At 36.5% G+C, this 23111-nt stretch overlaps 1 protein-coding gene across 6 annotated transcripts in view; it reads right to left on the reverse strand.

The window, feature by feature from the left end:
* Positions 1–23111, reverse strand: part of FAR1 (fatty acyl-CoA reductase 1) — a 31184-nt gene that overhangs the window by 1245 nt on the left and 6828 nt on the right. For 4 of the 6 annotated variants that reach the window (XM_048948953.1, XM_048948950.1, XM_048948952.1 and 1 more), the window contains exons 2-11: positions 19736–19930; positions 18367–18542; positions 15248–15427; positions 13368–13545; positions 12314–12358; positions 12076–12194; positions 11448–11515; positions 9839–10010; positions 3727–3856; positions 1496–1623 (exon numbers count right to left, since the gene is read on the reverse strand). In XM_048948953.1, the coding sequence (XP_048804910.1) occupies positions 1496–1623; positions 3727–3856; positions 9839–10010; positions 11448–11515; positions 12076–12194; positions 12314–12358; positions 13368–13545; positions 15248–15427; positions 18367–18542; positions 19736–19924 (1385 nt within the window). In that variant the 5' untranslated portion in view covers positions 19925–19930. Of the gene's footprint in view, positions 1–1495; positions 1624–3726; positions 3857–9344; positions 9517–9838; positions 10011–11447; positions 11516–12075; positions 12195–12313; positions 12359–13367; positions 13546–15247; positions 15428–18366; positions 18543–19735; positions 19931–20062; positions 21103–23111 lie in introns of those variants that run through there. The other 2 variants (XM_048948954.1, XM_048948951.1) reach the window with 2 other exon arrangements.

Below are 23111 nucleotides of genomic sequence, written 5' to 3' on the forward strand. Positions count from 1 at the left end.
TCTTCACTCCTCCGTGTATTTAAAACTGAGCAAGCAGAGACATGAGAAAATTTCTCATGAAATACAGTCCATGACGTCCACTGCAACGTTAGACTTCTTCTCAGGTAAGGATATTTAAAACTTAGGGAAACATAATATTTAGGGCATATTGCGTATTTAGGGCAATTGGGAATTTTTGCTATTGTCTCATGTGTAACTATAGAAGCTCCATAATAAACCAGAATTTGCACAAATTGCTTAGAAAAAGGAGACCTCTTTGATTCAGCAGACCATGCCAATTTGTATTTTTAAGGCAACCCTACGAAAATACTTACATAGCTGTACAGGCATACTAGATCTTATGCCCAGGCCTTACTCTACATAGCTTAATTATGCAAATATAGTCTGCTTCCATATTACACAAATTAAAAAAAGACCACTTCTATATTTAAGAAAGTATTCTGCTCAGTTTCCTAGAGAAGTCAGTTTCCTTAGGTTGCTGTATCTTGTCAGTATTGAAAATAGTCTTCTCAACTTCAGATTAGCTAGAGTTTAGTGCTAAATGGTAACAAAAGAGACAAATACAATACCTTAGACTAAAGATATGCTGGAGTCTAACCCTCATGCAACATAATCCTTCTCTAAACAGAATTGAGATGATCAGATGGCATTCCAAGACTATTTTCTCATGTTATTTTGGTATAAGCCTATGTACAAAGAATAACTCCAGTACATTTCTGAATGGCATTTAAATCCAAAATTCCCATAAGCTGCCTACAAATGTGACATTCACACTTACAACATACCTGAACTAAAGTGACTATTTATCAAAACCAGATTAGCACATTGCTATGCCACATATGGCCTTTACAGCCATCTCTTAGGATAACACAGGCAAGTTTGGCCAAAATTCTCAACACTGAAATCATTCATGTCAATTTCTTCAGAAGATCATCTAGAAGAAAAAAGTCTGTCTATGCCAATAAAGATCTGAACAGTAACAATGCACTCTAAGTGGAGGAGTTAACACACAGATAAGAGGCAAAGAGAAGCCATCTTGAAGGAACACCGAAGTTTCCTGCCCTGGAGTGGGGTCCATACATGCCTTTGTCTGCTTCCAGAGAACACGCTTCCAAAGTAAACCACGACTGTTGTATTAAACCTCTGTGATTGCACAAGCCATTCTGATCTTGTTTAACTGTCTACTTTTTTTTAGGCCTTCCAAAATGGACCCTTATTAAAAATCAGAGGTATAGATTGCACAGTATATACTAGCAATTGGAACTATAGCCATGATCCCAGACATACTGAAATTACTAGTAGTGAGAATAATACAAGACCAACAAAAGAAGGAAGAAAACTATGGACTGCTTCAGACAATTAAACTAGGACAGAACTAACCCGGCAGACCTATACAGAAGCTGTAACAGCTAAGTCACGAAACTGAAAAGCAAAACTTGACTTGGACAGGAGAAACACAGGAGAACAGAATAAAACCATAAAAATGAATACATACTTATTTAAGTGTTTCCTAGCAGCAGGGAGGCCAGACATTTCTTCATTCAACACATATTTCTTTGTTCCCATGCAGTAGTTTTCCATGTATTCTGCCCAGTGTAGTTGTCGAACATCAAAATTAAAAGTCTGCATAAAACAAAAGCTTTCACTGTTAATTACCTTAAAAAAAAAAAAAAAATCAATGCCATTTTTGATAAAAATTTAAAGAACAAAGATGATCAGAGGGCTGAAGCACTACCCCTTTGAAGACAGGCTGAGGGAGCTGAGCTTGCTCAGCTTGGAGAAGAGAAGGCTGCTGGGTGACCTCACTGCAGCCATCCAGTACCTAAAAGAAGCCTGCAAACAGGAGAGGAGTCAACTCTTTACAAGGGTAGGCAAAAGCAGGACAAGGGGAAATGGTTTTAAGTTAAGGGAGGGGAGATTTAGGTTGGGTATCAGGGGGAAGTTCTTTTCTATGAGAGTGGTGAGGTGCTGGAACAGTCTGCCTAGAGAGGCAGGGGATGCTGTGTCTCTGGAGGCATTCAAGGCCCTATGCAGCCTGGTCTAGTGATAAATGTGGAGGTTGGAGGCCCTGCATGCAGCAGGGCAGTTGGAACTTGATGATCCTTGAGATCCCTTCCAACCCAAGCCATTCTATGATTCTATGATCAGTTGACTTCCTTGCAAATAAATTCAAATTTTCTTCTCCTTAACTGTAAGAATGATACAGAGTTAGATCCCGTTTGCAACTCAACTACCAGCTTCCCATACAATCTCTTGAACTTCAATCACATCATGTCTTTTCCTCATCAGTAATGTTCTTCCCTCAGTTTCAAAGTGCACTGCTATTCCATCTGTCCATGCAGAATCCCACTCTGTAACTATTTTCTATTAGATGTTTCTTTTTCAGCCAGGAAATAATTCGTATATGCTGCAGAATAAGAACACTGTTTCATGTCTGTTCACTGATAAATGCAGTTTTTAACCGTTCTTGAAGTTGTACAGCTGTGTTTTACAAACAACCACATGAACATTTACAGAAGTTATTGTGGAACATTCACAACTCAAGTTTCTCAATGGTATCTATGTCATCTCAAAAAGATTCCACAATAGCCAGGTAATTTCTAATAAAGACAATAAGCTCACAGATTCTGAACCAAAATACTCAAAACAGTGCTCCATAAGAAGCTGCCTAGTAGGCCTGTCTTGTGAAATTGTGAACTAACATGACTGCCTGCTTATAGCTCCTGAAAGTTCTACTGACTTCCCTGACAAATCCCTTCCAGTTCGTAAGCTCATGCTATAGGCACTCACTGTAATGAATTTCTTTAATGTAGTGAAAGATCAGAAAGAGTTCAAGCAGTGAGAAGAGCTGAGAAATCTAATGCTAACTACTGTCAATACTGTATTGACTATGGTTTGAAAAATGTGACACATGGCAAAATTACACCAAACAGGCCAAGTCAGAAATCAACTACAGCTTATGCTATAAAAGCATAGTTAGAGACCCAGTGGAACTATGTACGCACTGTTATTAAGCATAAAAACTCCATCTTAACAAAACTAACCTTCAAAATCCAGAAGGGCAGAAGGGCTCGACTGCACGAACAGTAAGACAGCTCTTATGAGAAATTTCATTCACACTTACTCAGACTCTCTGCTCAACAACAGTTTTTCCTTCTTCCTTAACCACCTTCTCTGTATCCCTTCTGCTGGTACATCTACCCTTCTGCATGGAGCAATTTCAGTCAGACAGCAAATGAAAGGATTTAAATATGCAGCTGTCTTGCTGAAGTATGAAAGATGTACGCAGTTGTTACTGGTTTGAAAACCACAAAACAAAGAAGTCCAACAAAACCTACTCCTATTCCTCAGAAGAGACAGTGCTAATAAAACAAAGCCTGGTTTTATTCATGGTGTATTCAAGCCTAACAGCTCAGTCACTTGGTTGATACAGAGAGCAAGACCTGATCACAAGACCAAGTCACCCTAAAAGTCTTTTCTATCATGTCTTCTGCCACAGGTCCTGCCCTTTGTAATCTCTCATGACATTGCTGATTCAGCTTAGAAGAGATAAACATACAGACAACCTAAAACATCCAAAAAGACGTGGCAGGAATCTCCAGAATCAATTCAGCACCATGCTCTGTTCTGCACTACAGTAAGAGGTATTTCCAATTTAGTTTATCTTAAACCAGTACATTTGCATTTCAGTTTCAGTTTCCCCATTCACATCACACAGCTACTTGCCTTTTTGTCTTCAGGGCTTAGTTGATTCATCAGCATAGTCATATTTTCAGTATTCCAGATCCAAGAATTGCTTGTAAAGTATTCTAAGAATACCATTGCCTTATGCAGACGTGTTATTGTTTTCATCATCCTACAGTCCAAGGAATGGAATGCACAGGTTACAGCAATAAACATGAGTTCAAACAAGAAAAACAAACCAGAAGATAGTAAGTTTCTTTACTTTCTAACTCCATTCCCCTACATTAAAGTATTATTATATTGAAGTATCTAAAAAAAACCCCATAACATAACATTTAGTGCTTTTCAATTCAGCATAAATTAACAATTAACTTGATGAAAGTATTTAAAACCAAGTTGCACAGTGCAGAGCATGTTTCATGTAACAAGGGAGAAAGCTTCCCTAGTCCTCTGGCACACTATGCAAGTCTTTAAACCAGTTTTGTTATTATCAATAACAAAATACAAGATCAATGATTAGAATAAACAGAAATTCAGCTTTTCCCCTTAACCCCTACAGCTTCCACAGCAAAGGGACAGACCACAGCAGATCCTGCTACTTAGGCGATCAGTTCCAGGTTACTTCAAAATATGCAGAAATACCTTCCATTATGCTTCATTATGCAGACTGCAATTCTGCAAGAATATAACTCACAGTACAGAGAAACAATGCTATAAGAATCAATTTGGGCAAGTTTCCCTTTAATCAGAGTATATGAAGTAAACCCAAAAAGTGAGCTATTTAGTCTCATGTGAAAGAATTTTCCTGCTGTAAATGCAGGAATTTTGCAAGCATTACAGTGCTAGAGATGGTCACTTAATTTTAGTATGTAGTTAGTACTCACACATCCAAATGCTACTACATTTTTGCTTTGGGGACTTGAGGTATTTCCATTTGACAGAACTGCTTCCTTATAGCAGGACACACTGTTCATTTTAAGCAGATATAAAAGTGGTGTGTGGAAAAAGCTAAGAAAGCAGAACAACCCAGCAATAACAGGAAATGGCTTTCTGAAGCTAAGCTTAGTTCAAAAGAATTCACAGCAGCAATAAGTCACCTCTTTTTCTCTGAAAATCACCTAAATGCATTCATACTTCTAGGACAGATACAGCATATTCTCAGAAAGTCACCTGACCAGCATATTTTGCATTGCACGACTAACATTAACAGCCAGTATTTCATTTCTAAGTGAATATTAATACTGCCTCTTTTTTGATTTTAATGGACTAATAAAAATGATAGAGATGACTGAAAACACAGAGTATATCTGATGTACAAAAAGTACAAACGCTTCCCCAGTATAATTTGTGTTCCTGCAAAATGCTAAATAGTGTAACTGAAAATTTGAGCAGATAAATGTAAATTTGAAGTTTGGCGCAGGCCAAACATTGTTTTTATCTCTTTTTCTAAGACACAGAATGCTATTCTATCTGCTTATGTGTATGTTATAATGCATAGCAAAGCTAATTAAATAAAAATACATACAGCTCAGGTAGCCAACGAAGATTCTTTCACTTCATCTGCAGACTTGCACTCTCTCTCTCTCTCTCTCACATTGAATTTAGTGACTGACCACAGAATCAGCTGATGATTCATATAATCAGTGGAGACTGTTCCTTTTCTTTGTAGGGTTAGTTTCTTGTTACATCGCCAAAACAAATGTCTCTATGTTCTCTGAATTGCTAGACCTCACAAGAGGGAAGTGGCAGGGGCTTGCAGCTAAGGGATGGCAGAAGACCAACCACCTCAGCAACAGCTTATTAACTCGCACTAAATCAACAAGAAACTACTTAAAAAAAAGAAAAAAAAAAAAAAAAAAAAAAAGGAACCTCTTACATTCAAACATGTCAGTAAAGCAAGTAATTTAGTGGATGCCTGAATAGTTCTAGCAGACTAGGCCTTTTGGTAAAGGTATTTTAAAACTTGAACAGCACCATATTTCTCCTGCAAATAGGAATGTACAGATAACTGAAAGAAGAATATGTAAAATATTTAATGGAACTTTCAAAAATACAGTTCATAGGTTGTTCCGCAGACAGCAATTATCTACAGTTCTTTGATATAAAAAATATAACCAGTCAGGGCAGCAAACACTGTATCACATCTTCTTTACAAACTGAAGACAGAAAAACCAGACCTGCCGATAACATGGAACTGAATACTAAGAGCAGTCAGCAAGTCAGTACAGCAACACATAAGGCATTCACTGTACAAGCCAGAGTTTTGCCTTCAGCCAGTCTCTAATGTCCTTTGAACAAGATACGTACAAAATACAACTGGTTTAGAAATCACATGTTAAGAATTAAAAGATGGAAGCAACACTTACACAAATCAAGCATTTACAATTCTAGGAGGCATGTTTCTACACCAGAAAATAAAAAGTAGCCTGGCTTAAGGCTTCAACTGCATTTTGAACAAGTCTTAAATACAACCTACTGACTTAAGTCTAAAAAGTTCTGAACTCAGATACAGATTGATCCTTCAATAGATGTACGTGCTGTCAATATTCAAAGCTCAGCACAAGGTATTAGAGATGAAGAAAATTAAGATTTCTCTGAGCTACACTAAGCAAGCTTCCTTGTTTGTCAAATGAAACAGGTTGTCATTTATCTTTACGTTTTGATGTTTAAGACTAACTGGAATTCTTTCCTAGCAGCCCTCATTCCTGAAAGTGCACAATTTTTCTTCAAAGTCTTCCCAAGAGGCAGTGACTCCGTTGAGGGTGGTTTATGTTAAGCTTAGTAAGCTTTAATTAAAATTCTCTTTACACCTCCCCAAATTCATCAGCTCCACTTTCTCTTCAGCCATCTAAGTAGCAACAGAAAATGAACTGCTGGAAAAAAATCCCTCAATTACAGCTTTAATATTGCTGTATTCTTCCAGACTAATTGGAAGGATCTTTGAGTGCCTAGTTTCAAGTGCTTAAATATTTCAAACATACTGAGCTTTTTATGATAAGGTTCTGCTGTGACAAGTGCTATGCAATGTTACAAAATTGGAAGCATCTACTACGCCTTATATTAAAGTTTATTAGATGACAAATAAGCTGTGCTATGCAACTAAGTACACACAGCAAACCACTGACAATGCTATCGAACTTGGACAGTGAAGACTGTTACCACTATTGATATAACTACACAATACTATAACTATACTATACAGATATACAAAATATAACTACACTAAAAAAAGTCTTCAGTCATCTGAAAGATTAAATCCTCACTATGCCATTCAATCCTTACTGTAGTTTTAACACTCACAAAATTTAGAAGGAACATTACATACATTTTTTTCTTTATTTTCCTCAACTGTTATTAATACAGAACTGTTAAATAGAAGAAGGTTTAACTGGAAGCAAAAGCAATTAAAAAAATCTCCTCTCTCACTAAAAACTTTAACTGCTCCTACAAGTACTGCATAGAAGATGAATTTCATATCACAAAAAGACTTCAAAAAGCCAAGTCTTCAAAAAAACCTCATAAAACAATCCTTCTGTTTGTTGGTTATTTTTGGAATTCTTAATTATTATTAGCATAATCTGTTAGTTGCAAGTGGTCCTAGGTCTGATCTAGTTCTACCTGCTAACTGTCTCTTATTCAGAAACAGTCAAATATCCTGACAGTATGGCAATAGTGCAGTTCAATCTGTGTTAATTTTGTTATTTAGTTTTTTCTACATCATATGCAATAAACATCTCAGAAGTGTACATAGACAGAGAGAGGGTAGGCTATGCACCATGTGAAGTCAAGTTGGTTATTCAGATTTGCTTGTGCCAATTTTATCACGTTTTTACTATACCAGTCAAATCATTCATGCTAAATCATGGTGGATAAATGTTGCACTTGAGATTAAGCTAGCCCTTCCTCATTCCACATTATAGAAGTATTACTTCTTTAAAAGCAGTATAACAAATTCAACAATCTCCAATTGTGTTTCCAAGGCTTAAGAGGTTTCCTAATGCATGTCACCTGGTAATTAAAATCAGAGGTCAATGAGACAGAATGACCACAGCAGCAGAAGTACACTCCTTTACCAGTGTTCTCTCCAATGTGCCAGTTAAAACAGGTTTCAAAATACTTACAGCCAAGAAATTAGAAACAAAGCTGGACAAGAATAGAGATCTGGCTCCATTTTGTCTGTTATTCAATAACACAAGAGGCCCATTAGGACTTAAAACCGCACGTCTCCTTTGCATTTAAATAAGTTCCCTTACACTGTCCTAAAGCAGGCTCTCATTTAAAAAAAAAAAAAAAAAGCTTAAAAACAAAAAAAAAAAGAAACACTGTATCATTGAACATATATTCCTTTAAATGTACTGGGTGTCAAACTTTACAGCTTTTTCTCCAAGCAACTAAATTAAACATTACAGCCTCTTTTTTTTTTTTTTTTTTTTTTAATTTAGTTGAACTTTTTTTTTTTCCCCAACAAATTGGAGATCTTGTGCACAGTAGGAAGCCTGCCCACCTACAATTATACTAAACCAACTGCTAGAACTCACTAATACTTCACAGGCAGGATAAACTTTCCACATCACCAACTACACTAGTACTGATTAAGGTTCTAAAACGTGTGTTTGGTGTCCAAATAAGAGCTCCAGGAGGAACAAAAAACAAGACTCAATATTTCCAACATTACAAATGTAAAAGCGATCTAAACAACGTGTTAATATTTATTGCCTTGGATCTGAGTTACTATCCCACTGATTCAACACTGACAACATTCTAGCAGTATTATTTCCTGCTTGTATGATAGCAGGTTGGTTTTTATAGCAGTTATTTTTAGCAAGTGATGAAATCTTCATATCTTTCGGGGAATCTTTACAAATTACTCAAAAATATTGATATTATTGAAGAATCAAAACAGCTGAGAACTCACGCTGAAAGCCTTTGTTTGATCTGTAGAGTTTAAATGACATGGGGAGCTTACTATACAGGCACAGCTTCCCATCACTACTGCTGCTGCATTACACCAGTGAGTAGGCCGGGAACAAAAGAATCCAGATTGGTTTAAAAGTTTTCTCTTACCAACCACTTACATGGCTTCTTTTATTGATCCAATGCCAAACCTGTTATATGATTTTTTTCCCCTCCTAAGACAGACCTAGACTACAGACAATGAAAGAATACTCACTTGTCTTAACACACTGTCACCACAGTGGAGATTTTAGAGTCTGAAGACGAATACTTTTGAAAACATAATATATACAATGAGTTAAGATCATATGGCTTGGAAAATCTGAAACAAATTGCAGTGATGTCACATATTCCTTCTATGTAATCTAGGTTGGCCTATTTAGCAGGATTACGCTATTTTCACCACTGCAGAAGTTAGCCAGCTAGTAATTACTATAAACTGAATGGAAGGTTGAGATGATACAAAGCATACCAGATCAGTCTGTATCATATACAAGAATAACTTGCAGTTATTAGTGATCTCCCTTCCATTTTCAGTTTATAAAAGCAACAACAATCTTAATGCCAACCACTTTGCAGAGTGGAAATGCAGTCAACGGATTGTTATTGCTCACAGTTAGTAAATCTAGACAGAACCCATGCCACATCCTCTTCACAAGCCTCCGCCACCTTGCCAACAAAGACACTTCTAGCCCTGTCCTTCTTACCATGGCTTATGACCTGTCAATTTGAGCAACACATCATACGAAATTGCAGGCAGTATATGGCGAACTGCAGTCCGATACTGATGTAAAAGAGGATTGGAACAAAGAACAATGCTAGGGTGCCTTACTGCACCATCTAATGGATTTGTCTTGTAATTCAAATATAGGTGGTATGCTGTAGGAAAAAATAAGGATCAACATATTTTTAATACTTATCGTTTATGAACGAACATTTGCTGTATTTTATATTCTTTTTACCTTGACTACTCAACCCCCCCCAAGCAAAATATTCAACAAAACATCCTCATTTTTTGCTAGAAAGTTTAAAACTCACTTCAAATTCAATGACCTATTCTCAGAGACAAAAGGATAAGAAAAAAGCTGAGTTTTAGTCACAAAGCATTCAGGAGAAGAAAATGAATATACATCATCATACTGCAAGCATAGCTTTGTTTAAAAGTCAGAGGAACAGATAAGACAGAGCTAGTCATCATTACCTTGGACTTCTTCCAGTAATCCTGAGGTAGATATCATACAGGAATGCTGGGGCCTTATGGCTTACAGCAATCCAGTAATGATATAAAAGGTGATTGGAAGTTAGATTTACATTGGGCCGTCTGAAGGCCTGTTCGAGAGGATTCCTCTTGAAAGTAGAAATTACATGGTACTCTGAGAAAGAAAAGTTGCGTAACAGCTTTGATAGTAACCATGTAAAATTCAATGGTTTTCAGAGAATATTACAGTGTACAATACCTACTTTAGTATGCCATTCAAATAACCACCCTAGCTCTTCTACAAATCACAAAAACTAAAACAGTTAAGCTTTTAACTTAAGATACTGTTAAACTGGTTCGTGTTATACCAAGAGGTCTTTTATGCTTTTATCTTCAGTAGTATTTTACTATAGCTTCTCTCTTTCTGTTCCTCTTCCCTATACAATAAGTTGATTTCAAGAATTCAGTTAATAATATAGCACATAAAGCTATTTAAAAATTCCTCTGTATTTCATAAAGCCTATTCTAGACTTGTATAAAAATACTTTTGAAAACAGACTGAGGATTAGGCAAACATCTCAAGCGCATTTCAAATTACACTTCCTACAAGTTGCCATATTCAATCACTTTTATGAAACGCTGTTAGGACTGGACTTCGAGAAACTGAAATTTGACAACCTGAAAATTCTGTGCATGGTGGACATGCACATCTTTAACAGTTATCTTGAAATTCACTTGGTCTTTGCAATCATCTCCTGCAATTTTACGCTGTTACTTATAGAGTGTAACACTCCAATAAAATTAGGATATAAATGAAGTCAGCAATTTTCCAAGTTGAGCTGAAGCAATAAGGTTTATAAATATAGATAAATAAAATGGGCAAAAGTAAGTAAAAGCATGAAGAAAGTAGTCAAGAGAAATAATATGGATTTAAGTAATTAAGATACAGAGAAGAAAATAAACTAACCTTAGGAACTCTGTTACTAAAAACTGGAGAGCTAACAAACGTTTAGCAAGGCACGGTGCTTATTGTAAGAACCACTACAGAGTTCTTGGCACATGGATTACATTTTAGTCAGAATATCTAAGAGTTGAAAATAGGTGCCCATGCTTTCTTAATGTCTTTTCCCTCTGCATAAGTAGTCTCATGTAACTGTCAGGTAATTAAAACAGCCATTAAAAAAAAAAAAAACCTGAAGCTAGAAACAAGAAGCTTCAAGTGCCAAACTACTATCATACCTCTCAATTATGCAGCTGCACAAAGTACTTCTAATTTTGAACTATTTACCCACGTGTTTACAGTGAGGTTGGCATTAAATCCACAATCACTACTTCTCCTCTCAGCAGTGCTCTTCTTTGTGTACTACCCACACTCCACAGATCAGGCTGTGGCAGCATCAAGCACACATAATAAAAGATATTTAAAAAAAAAAAAAAACCATGCAAAATACAGAAGAGAATGAAAAAGCACAATGCGCTGCAAAATTGAGAGGCATGGCTATTATACTAGTTTCAACAACAGAAAGGCAACATGACCTACTGATTTCCCCCCTCCCCTTCCCAACTTGACCTTATTTTTCTGTTAAAGTTTATAAAAAAAAACATGGCATACCAACTTCACTCCAGTGGAAAGGGTTGGTGCCACCTGTTGTACAGTTATATACCATGATATTTCTTGGTCTGGAAGAGAAAAAAAAAAACAAACAATAAGTTAAAGAACAAATAAGTTTTTAAAAAGGAAGATGGGAGAGGAGGAAAAAAGCTGCCATAACACCAGAAATCATACCTGAAGTTAACCTAACCAGTAACATAAATTATTTAAAACAAATTGTCAGCCTCATATTAGTTTTTTTTGCTTCCTATTAAATTCTTCCAGTGTTTAAATACATCTTTAACTAATGCATATATATATATATGCATATGCGTGTATATACACACACTGTGTGTGAACAATTTTCTCCACCGCAGAAGGCTTTTTCTAATTACTGTAAATTACAATGGTCACAACAAGGCTCAGGAAGAATTACTTAAGTACAGCTTATACAGTAGTATCATAGGTGTTATCTTCCCCTTCACTATGAAGTGCTAATCATCGCTTTAAGTTACACACTGATGGACTAACACTGTTAGAATCTTAAAGCCCTTTATCCTGTGGGAACAGCAGAACACTGATTAAGTATCAGAATGATTAGTACCATCACTTCAAAACACTTAGCAATCTTTACTGTCACTTGCTGTACCTATTAACTCCAGAATACCAAGCTGCAGCCAGTGTCATATTGACAACAACATCTACTGGAACAAGATCTGCTACTGCACCGTTGGAAGCTCTCATTGTTCGAAGAATTCCTTTTCCTGCCTTAAAAAAACAAAATAAAGAGACAAAAAATGCACCAGTAAAACACACGAAGCTTCTAAATGGAAGAATTATTAATATTAAATATTTTTAAAGTAATTTAATATTAAGAAATTACTTACAGCAATGAAGAGACCACTAGGTCCATTGAAGTTATCAATCCATCCCTATCGTGAACAGTTGGGAGGAAAAAGTTTGAGTTAGCAAAGTCAACAATTTTAAGTGAAAATTTGTCAAGTTAACTCAAAAGACATATTAGTTTTCATACACCTAAATGAAGCTCACCCAAAGTAAAATCAGGTAACATAACATCCTATAATACAGATAATCAGTCTCTGTAGTTTCACTGGTCCTTTTAAGTGAATTATTGATTTGCTTATTTCTTACAGTTAATAAAATGCACTACACGTTTATGTCCCAAATATTTATATTTTTATATTTATATTTTTAGAAAACTTCCATCAACTCAGTCCAATAGTTGCCAACAAAACTGCAAACTCTTGTGAGGGTTTTGGTGTGTTTTGTTTTGTTTTTTCCAAGTAGAGAACATTTTCACTTAACTTTAAAGCCAATATTTAGACATTATGTACGAATTGTTCTGACACATACATACTCCAGATTTGTGGTGTCAATTATACGTATTATTGAGTAGTTAAGAAATATTTAGTTGAACTGAAGCTATTCCAGCAGTGTCTCCCATACACGAGGAAGCATATAGCATAAATACTATACTATACATATATCAATATATAGTATAGAGCACATACAATGCATGTCATTCCCTGCCATTACGAAGCTTGGTTCAGTGTTTTGACTCCACTTGTCTTATGTGCCACACACCCTATTTTCCTTAGTGACACTTCATAGCTATTGACATGTTAAAGCACCCTCAAGAAGGAAAATGGTTGAAAAAGATTTTTACATGTGAAATCGTGTCTCCCATTGTGACATAAGTATGCTGTTCCACATTTAGAAGTAATTTACATCCCTATACATCCAATACATGCAAGTATCCTGTTTGATGTCTTTTCTATCATAGCTGTTAACCAGAAGCAAATCAAGCCACAGCTCTGAAATCTAAAAGGTTTTCTTCTACAAAGTTCGCTACACACACAAGTTGTCAGTACATACTACAGTTCACAAGCAAGACAGACAGATGAAAACTCAATAACTTACAGGAAAAGGCTCTTTCCAGCTAGCACCAACAATAGACGGCCTTATAATGGCAGTGTTTAGTCTTGCACCTTCTTGCTGTACTACATATTCAGCTAAGGCTTTTGTATATGTGTAGGTGTTAGGCCTGTCACCTATAAGTTTAGGAGTAATATCATTTACTAGGCTATCATCCATCCACCTAAAGAAACAAAATAAAAGAAAGTGTAAATAAACGTACGCTGTTTCACTGGAGAAAGTGAGAGGAAAAAAGGAAATCTAAATAAATAAAAAAGACTTCTGAAAGTAAAACTTCTATCCCATCTTTTCCAAATATCACCCAGGAAAAACAATGTGTAAGCACTCCCCAAGAACGTGCATAAGCACACACAAATAAGAAATTCTGCAAAGAAACATAGGTAATAATTAACAATTCAGTTCCATATTTCCTGTGTCTGCAATAACCCCACTAGGTAACACTAAATCTGTGTATTTTAAATCTCAGCTTGAGTCTCTGAACCTAAATCCAGCTCCCACTGAATTCTGCAAGCCACATACTTTCACATTAAACTTAGAAATTGTAAAACATTTCCATAAGTATTTGTTTATCAGAATTTGCTGTCAGATTATATAGGGTTTGGCTTTAAAAAAAAAAAAAATAAAAAAATCTATAGCTTCCAAAATATAATTTAAGAAAATAAAAGAGCCAGGATTTTTGCTTATTCAAACTAAAGGTTAATTTTTGAAAGATGACAGAAAAATATCAAGTGTAACAAAGCCCGTCTTCTACTCATTTTTCTTAACAACAACTGCATATTTACAGAACTGGTCTGAAAGAAGAGCTTAAGGAAGAAAGTTTAATATGAGAGCCTACAACAGCAGTGTAGTTAGGATGGTTTATTGACACTATCACTAGCTTACATAAGACCGCTAATACTGATTGTCATGCTCATTTGGCTTTAAATTAAACTATAAAACTTGAGCATCTGAGTGCAAATATTAAGAACAGAAACTTGTTTTTCCAAACCAGAACACGTGGCTAGTTCCAAAACACTTCTGCAAACATTTCATACAGTATACTGTAGACAGTATATTTATAAGCTTAAATATAAAAGCTTGTTTTTAAAAAATCCTTTCTATTTATTATAAAAGTTACTATGATGTCTTGTTTGTATTTTAAAAGAGCATACAGACTGAAACGGAAAATTCACTCCATGAGCAAAAGAGAGAAGGTCTGCATGTTTTGAAGTCCACTGGAAGAAGCATAAACTAGTTAAGTTCTTGTCTGATTCACTCATTTATTATACTCTATACTTCTGTACTGAAGAGCCTCTGCAAAAACCTCTTTGGAAGAGGGACAGTGAGGTTCCCAGCATTAATAAGCTAAAAAGCTGATAAAATTACAAGTCCCAGAATTACCTTCAATGTTGGGTTAAGTGATCATACACCTCTAAAGCAAGCTGGGACAGAGGGGTTCCTGACAGCCTAGCCACACAATTCCACAAGCTCCAGGGCTAATAAACAGAGTGCAAAAACATCCTTCCAGTGGCAGCACACAAGCAGCTCAGTTTACCCCACTTACTCTGGAGGCTTAGACAATAAATGCATTATTTATCACCTAGAGATCTCTATTATGTTCCAGATTCCATTCTATATCATGCAACACTTATTTTTTTTTTTTATGACAAGATTTCCTTATAAGATTCAATACTACTCCATACCTAGCTCAGCTTTAAGTGACCATGAAACCTCAGCTTGTTTCCTTTACAGAAAAGGGTAGTGTCAGTCATACTTCAGATTAACAGGACAACATAAACTTGTTTCTTAGGTTCTGTTTCTTAACTGTTCACTACTAGCAAGCAAATAAAGATTCCTGAATTAGATTAGTAAAGCATAACACATACTCAAGAGAATCCATCAACTTCTTGGGATCAACAGGAGGTGGATAAACAATTTCCTCAATATGTTTTCGATTGCAATATGCATATGCAGTGGAAACATGCATGAATACTTCTAGATTTGTCATTTGCTGTGCCAAAGAAAGGAGCTGCTTTGTGGAAAGCACATTTAACTGAACGGCATCTCTGTTGATTAAAAAGAAAGTTAATCAGTAAAAAGCAATACACAAAAAAACGCATAAAGAAAAAAACTAGTCAATCCACTAATTCTTTCCTAAATACCTAGTGACAGATATATGTGGTATTTCTAACATTCCTGACTTACTTCCTTACCCCATGTACAGTATCATAACCTTCTGCTCATAAAAATATGGCACAGTCTATGTAGAAATTTCTCTCAATGTTCAGGATACTTTTCTTTAAGTTCTACCCTGTTCTTGTTGGTAAGATAGACAAAGTCAGCATACTTTTGGTTTCCTCAAGCTAAACCCTAATACAGTAAATTTTTCAGAAGATGCAAAGGAAAAAGAGATACAACAGAACACCCAGCTACTGTATGAGATGGCTGTCAATTTAACAGCAGCTTTAAACTTCCTAGCTTAAGTTAACACCTCAGGAGGAAGGTTTAGAGAGCTAATAATTTGGATTTGGCTAGCATTTTCTTGTAGGACAGCTGAAGACTCAGTAGCACAAAAGGATTACATAAAGAAAAGAAGAACAAATGAAAAGGATTGAAATACCATACCACATACTTCCATCTCTCCAACTTAACTGCTTCTCATAAAAACAGCACCCTTAAGGACACCATATAGATATACCTAGTCTCTTACACATTTTGCACCACATCATAAAACACCTTAATGATCAACTTCTGTAATTTTTTTTTTAATACATTCCAGATATTCTCTTCAGTCTACAGAACTTACTATGGGAGCCAGCATTCTTGTATACAACACACTAATCAACTAAGATTCAAGAATGCTGCTAAATCAAGCTTTACCAAACCTTCTTCCCCACAGTGTTACATTAACAAAATGTTTATTTTAGGGGGGGAAAGACAAGATTAAGGCTGCTTTATCACATATTATCACTGAAACATTAGGAGACAGCAGTCACGGAACTGTTCTAAAGCAATAAACACCATTCAAAAATATTACCTCCAAATAAGTTACTCTGTTTTCAACAGTGTTGTTCTTAGTACTCACTTCCTCTTTAAGGAGGACCAAGTAAAAAGTTAATGATAATATCCATACAGTGATGCAGGCAGCTTTCAGGCAAATTAGGAAGAGTTTCAAAATAAGTCTCAAGTATTTCACTTCCTTGGTTTCATTCCTACTGCTGACCCCTAGCTAAGTTATTTTGAAGCCTACTGGAAGAAGCACATGCTGTGTAAGTTTTTGCCCAATTTATTATATAATGACTAAAGAGCAACTACTATATTCCTCTAAAAACATATTAATTCTATCAAGTGAAGTCTCAAACAGGAAGTGCAGCCACAGCAAGTTAGTTTCCTTGGAAGAAAGGCAGTGAGCCTTTACCACCAGAAAGGAGATAACTCCCACGTTATGGTGTTAAGCAACTTTACATCATTTACTCCTGTTAATAAAGATCTGATGAAGGCTGATTTAAAAAAAGAAACATTCTGGCACATCTGCTAGGTGCTCCAGCCCCAAACCCATCCTAATAAGTGTTCATTTTCTGCTGTGTAAACAGTGCACTGCACCCTCCAGTGGAAATTGCCAGAGGCTTAACTGCATCAAAAGCCCATTTCACTAGATTTTCAAATTGCTGCAAACTCCTTTAGGCCTCCGACAGGTTGGCAGCTCCCTAGCATTCTAAGGCAGTAGAGCAGTGATAAAAATGGGCTACTTTCTACTATTCCAGTATACAGGACAGCACTTTCAGAGAGGTGGTGCCAACATTTTTAACAACTCAACATTCTCTTCATAGAAATTTGAGCTGTTTACCACAAGATCATAATATCTGTTTGTTTGGGAACTGCTGAGTCACAGCCTGAACCTCTGACTGATCACCTGAGGCAAGCAAGCAGTCAGCCACAGGAGCACAGTGAAGGCAATTCACCTGTGCTGCAGGAAGGGGTGGAGCCTGGCTGCACCTCTCCGAGACCCATTTAAGAGCTGACTGCCAGTGGGGAAGGATCTCTTCTGGAGATCTGCTCTGCTGGAGTTTTGTGAGTGAGCCCAGGATACGAGTAAGCGTTCTATCTATTCTCTTTTTGTTATCATAATCTGCTTTGCCTAACTCATTGCTCACCTCAGGTGATCAACCAGAGATCCAGGCCATGACTCAGCAGTTCCCATACACTGCTTCAGAAGAATTATCTTGCTTTTGTGAGCCTTCATTGTATTATTTCCTTAGTAGAATTCCTTTCTGTACAAGATGAAAGCTTATTCCACTTGCAGTTTTCAACTGATTTCTAATTCTCCCTATTCCAACCTCTGCAAACTTCCACTCTTCTTACTGAATGACTTTCTGAAGTTATTTAATCTGCTCTTTTGTTCCTCAAGGAAATAAATCAAGTACTAGAACTGTTTGTATTCCCTCTTACACACAAACTCCAGTGTGAGTAATGAACACAGTACACACTATATAGCTACAGCTTATTTACATCCTCTCCAACTCTCCCAGAAGTTAGAGCAATGCATGAAGGAAGACTAAGAAAAACAACTGTATCTCCAAGCTTCTTCTCAACCACTTCCATTCAAGAAGGGCTTTGAAAATTAGGCAAAGGCCTCTAGTTAAATAAGGGAGCCTTCAGCAGAGTAAAAAAAGGAAATTATCCATTTCATTTCTATGCACTAATAGTCACTGTGTCTAGAATTTCACACTGTGTTAAAGTTCACATTGAGTACTGCAATTCTAATCTCTAGCAACACAAACTTAAATACTGTACCTCCATCTCTTTAAGAAAAGAAGAATAAAACCCAATAGCTAAATATTAGTTCTAAGGAAACGATTCTACTTCAGATACTAATCTTTAAATTGGCCAGACATGGAAAAACAAGTTACACATCAGACCACCACATTTGCAAGGCTGTGCAGATATCTTTTCCTCTGAATACCAACAGCTTATCACACTAGACCGTACAGAATTGTAGACTCACCTTAGTGTTTCATTGAATCTGACTGTAGCAGCACAATGAAATATAATATTAATGCATTCTATAAGTTTTTCCTTGACTGGGTCACTAAGGTCCAGTTCAGGCTGAGTAAGTTCACTTGTAATCACTATAATTTTTTCTTTGAAGTCTGGCTGCTCCTCTCTCAACCTGTCAAAGAGCTGTCAAAAAAACAAACACAGGAACAAAAATTCAAACTGACAGCCAACAAAGATATGATTTGTAACTGAAAAGCCACACTTTTTGTCTACATATTCGTCTTAACAAGTTAGCAATCTTACAACATGCTACTGACTTCCCAAGAACACACTCTATGTTGCATTAGTACCTAGTTTATCCCAAACAGCAAAACCAGAAGTACTGTATGTTTTACACAGAAAGCAGTAAGACTTCAAATAAAAATTTTCTAATAGTCATCCCTATCCTGGAAATCAGATATCTCAGAATGTCAGAAGGAATAGTCTCTGCAAGACAACAGAACATAAAGCCTTTTTAGGCAGCAGTCTTAGTACTGCTCTCTTTCCTTTCAGCAGGGGGGACTACGAACCTGCACAAATTATTTTAATTTTTAGGTTTAGAAAGCTTTTGTTAAGCTTGAAAAAAATCCAACATTTATGGAAAAATATTCCTGGACTTACGCCAGATTTTGGGAACTTCCAGATTAAGAAACACAGAAAAATTACCTGCTTCTCTAGCCAATCAAGAGAGAAAATAACAGGGTTAAAGGCTCCTCGTTATGTTAGAGTATCTGAGTAATTCCTATCAAACTGGTGGTCAACTACTTAAGTAGCAAAAAAAAAAAAAAAAAAAAAAAAAACAACAACCCACATCTCTCACCCACACCTGTGTTCATCATACACCCTCCTCATGGTTAACTGGATTCTAACCATGCAGCTTAATATGCAGATAATTAGCATGCAAGTTATCCTGAGCAAAAGAGTACTGTGAGTATGGAGCTAAATGGAGAAAAATGACTTGAGACCATCTGAAGGAGGGTCTCAACCTAACCGTACTACTCCCAGGCTACACTACCTCCTGCATGTGATTATACATTCTCTTAACATATTAACTCAGATATTTGACTTCCCAATACTGCTGAACATCCTACTCTTAATTTAAATACATGGGATAAATTAAATGGGATAATTTCCCATTATTGGCTTTGCTTGCTTTCAAGTATTGCAATGTTTGAAACAGAACTACAGAAACACTATAAGGTCTTAGCATTTAGGTTTGTTAGAATAAAAAACACTTAACAGCATTTTGCTTTAGGCAAACCAAAGTTGTTCTCATAGCAAAATGGGAGCAAGATTCAGCAGGACAAATAAATATGCTGTGAGAAAGTGATACACACCTTACAGCTGGTTATTTCCTCTATTCGTGCTTCTGGTGTCTGCCCTGCTTTGGGTCTTACCAATACATACACTGCTTTGACTTTAGGACAAGATCTGAGCAGTTTTTCCAGAAGCACTTTTCCCATGAAGCCCGTAGCTCCAGTCAGAAGAACATTCTTTCCTTCATAATATTCAGGTATGGAAACCATTATGACCTTAAGATAAAAAAGAAATATATATTGTGGGACTTCCAGAAGTTCAAATTTTATATAAGGTACAAACTGCACAGAAGCAAATATTCAACCTCATACCTGGGGGAAAAAAAAAAAAAAAAAAAAAAAGCTTACCAGATATTGGTGCTAGTAATCAGTACTTAAAAACTTGTTCTTTCCTCCCCACCACATTCCATAGAGTCCACAGAGTCACTACAGTCATTCCAGATCATAAAACTGCCCCATCACAGTTTGTTCAATTCCTTGAAGACTCACTCCATTTAAGAAAACAGCTCACTTTTCAGTCTCTCTATGTGCATGGCCATGGCCATGCAGCCACAACAAGTGGTTGTTTCACATAAACTAAAGGTCATATCATTGAAATACAATCACGAGTAGATACTTAAAATACACTGACAAAAGACAGGGAGAACTGTCTGTCAGCAGCACTGCTTGTCAATGTCAGGCTGAGTCTTCAAAGGATGGATGTGTGGCCACAGAGAAGGTAAAGTCAATTGCTCAGTATAAAATCTGCTGGTCTTTTTCTATTGATTACATGAAGACATATTACTTTTTTCCTCTCCTAGTCAACCATGTGGGGATTTTTTCCTAGTTCTAGATACTATAAATAGGAAGACTTCCTAAAGATAAATGCAATGCTTTTTCAATGTGGTCTTCAGACCATGACCTTAAAGACCTCAACCTGTGCCTCAGCCAACTTCAAGTCATTCTGTAAAGCCCCATATACCAATAAATTAAAAAAAAATCCTAAAATGGCTTAGCTTTAACTGAAAAAGACTACAGCATGTGGCTATATTTCCACCACGGTGTATTAATCTAACTCAACTGCTATAAATAGCAAGCTGATATAGCAGAAGTCTAGCTGTAGTCTCCTACAGTAAATCTGCAAACATCAACCATTACACTCAAAACACTACAGAAAGCATTTTATGCATTCTGTCCATGATGTTAAAAGAAACATCCTACAAAGAGAGTGTTTCTCAAAATATTAAGAGTTAAGAGTTGCAACACTGAATGCTTGAATAGAATGAAAGCCTTTCCTCAGCTATCACTCAAGAATATGAGAATGCAACTTCTGAAGTGCTGTAGTCTTTTTTTGTTGTTGCTGTTTCTGAATAGCAGTATAGCAGGCAGGAACTTATCAGGGAACATGTACTCCCACAATTATTGTGGAAGCACCTAATTAAAAAAAAAAAAAAAAAAAAAAGACTGTGGGGCACAGTAGCAAGTTTAGAACAGATTAAGCACTGCTATTTGTAATGGCCACAGGACATCATCCAAAATTTGCTCTGTGAAGGCTGATGAGATCAGCTTGCTGTAAATAGGTCCCTCCACACATCCACCTTTCACATTTGCCACATACTTGCAGACTTACCACCCACAATAAAGGAATAGAAAACAAGGTAAGACAACCTTTGGAGCCACTTTTTCCCATCTAATTCAAGACATAGTCCTACTATCTTCACCAGGGCTCCAGAATCACAGACTTCTTATGACTTCACATATGCCTAAATTCTTGATTTTTTGCTATTTGAACATACCATTCAATCCCATTTATTCCTAAAAAAATCTCCATGCTTGTTCCTACATACAGGATAAGACCCGTTTCCTCTGAGAGCACTCATGCACCCTTTACTGTACCAATTTTGTCACCAATATACCATTTTACTATAGTTCTTAAGAATTCTTGTTACTTACTCATATCTTTCATGCCTTTTACCTGGTAACAACATTTAAATATTGAAATAGTCACATTTGCTATGGACCAGCCTTAAGCTGGCTGAAAAACCTGACAATGTTTTAAGTCATATGATATAAAGAAAACTAGAAGCCAGAACACATAACTAAGGCAGGACACTTTCTGATGTCTCACAACACTCTTCTGACCAAAGGGTTTGCATCAGATAAAAAAACAGCTATGTTATTCCCCTGAAACTTTTTACAGAACAGCAAAGCTATACAACATGTAGACCTACAGCTATGATTAAAGAATGATGAAATCTGATTGCTAGGAAGAAACACACAAACATACTCAAGTACCTGCACTTAAGAGGCAAGAACACCAACATTCACAGGGTTTTCTTATTTACTTTTTAAGGATTCTTGACTGAACTATTTCCTTTGAGCAACTCTATACTGTCTCTTCTCATTCTACTCTCCAGCAACTACAGCTTTTGGTAGTTTTTATTCATAGCAATTTTCTACACTAACTCTGTCTTTTCCTACTTGTATTCCTCTTGCAGTTTCCAGCTAGAAAAAGATAACTGCTAATCTTTTAATAAGCATGTGCTGCTGCCAAATTATAAGAATAAATGCTGGGCTTGTGAATAAATTGCCTAGAAGCACCGTGTTTGACTCAAGGATAAGAACCACGCATGGAATCTGAGGATGACTGGAGAAAGACTAACACAGACCAGGTTGGCTAAACCTCCCAGAAAGAAAAAGTCAACTCAACTGCAGGAGTGGGAAAGAATGTTCCTACTCTCAATCTATCTTTCCCCACCTCTTCTGAGAGCTCATCTCAACATGCCTGTTAACGCAGCGTTGCTGGCAACAACTACCTTCGAACTCAGAAGGGACTTAATCTCACAGGTATGATACATTAGCTGTGTTGCCTTTTAAAGCTCTTCTCTGCTCAGCAGTTTACCCTTCGCTTAAAGCCAACTACTGAACTACGGAAGAACTATATCATAACTACGTTTCAAAATTCTGTTAAGAAATAAATGTAGTTCCCAGAAGAAGCTGAGTTCCGCTTTTAACACAGAGCAGGCTGGAGTTAAATCAAAAAGGATACCTACCTTGCAAGACAACACAGCAGAATCAAATTCAGCCTAAGGTGGAAATGTCAGCAATCTTCCATGTTATAACCGAGTTGTTGCCAGCACAAAATCAGCTATACTTTCTCTATTAACTAGCAATATGTATTTTCACCACTTATTCAATGACTTCTTGACCTCACCTTCTACAAACAATGCCAGATATTTCTGTTAAATACAACACTGCCTTATGTACACTTGAAATTATCCAAACTTTTGTAACTGCTTTTTGAGCTAGTAAGTAACAATAGCTAAGGGAAAAAAACACTGGGTAGATGAAAGAATAACTAAGAGTTTTCTTAAGAACTCTTGGTGTAGAAAAGGCATGATCACTGGATGACTTGTAG

Source organism: Lagopus muta, chromosome 6 (assembly GCF_023343835.1).
Source record: "Lagopus muta isolate bLagMut1 chromosome 6, bLagMut1 primary, whole genome shotgun sequence".
NCBI classification, from domain to species: domain Eukaryota; kingdom Metazoa; phylum Chordata; class Aves; order Galliformes; family Phasianidae; genus Lagopus; species Lagopus muta.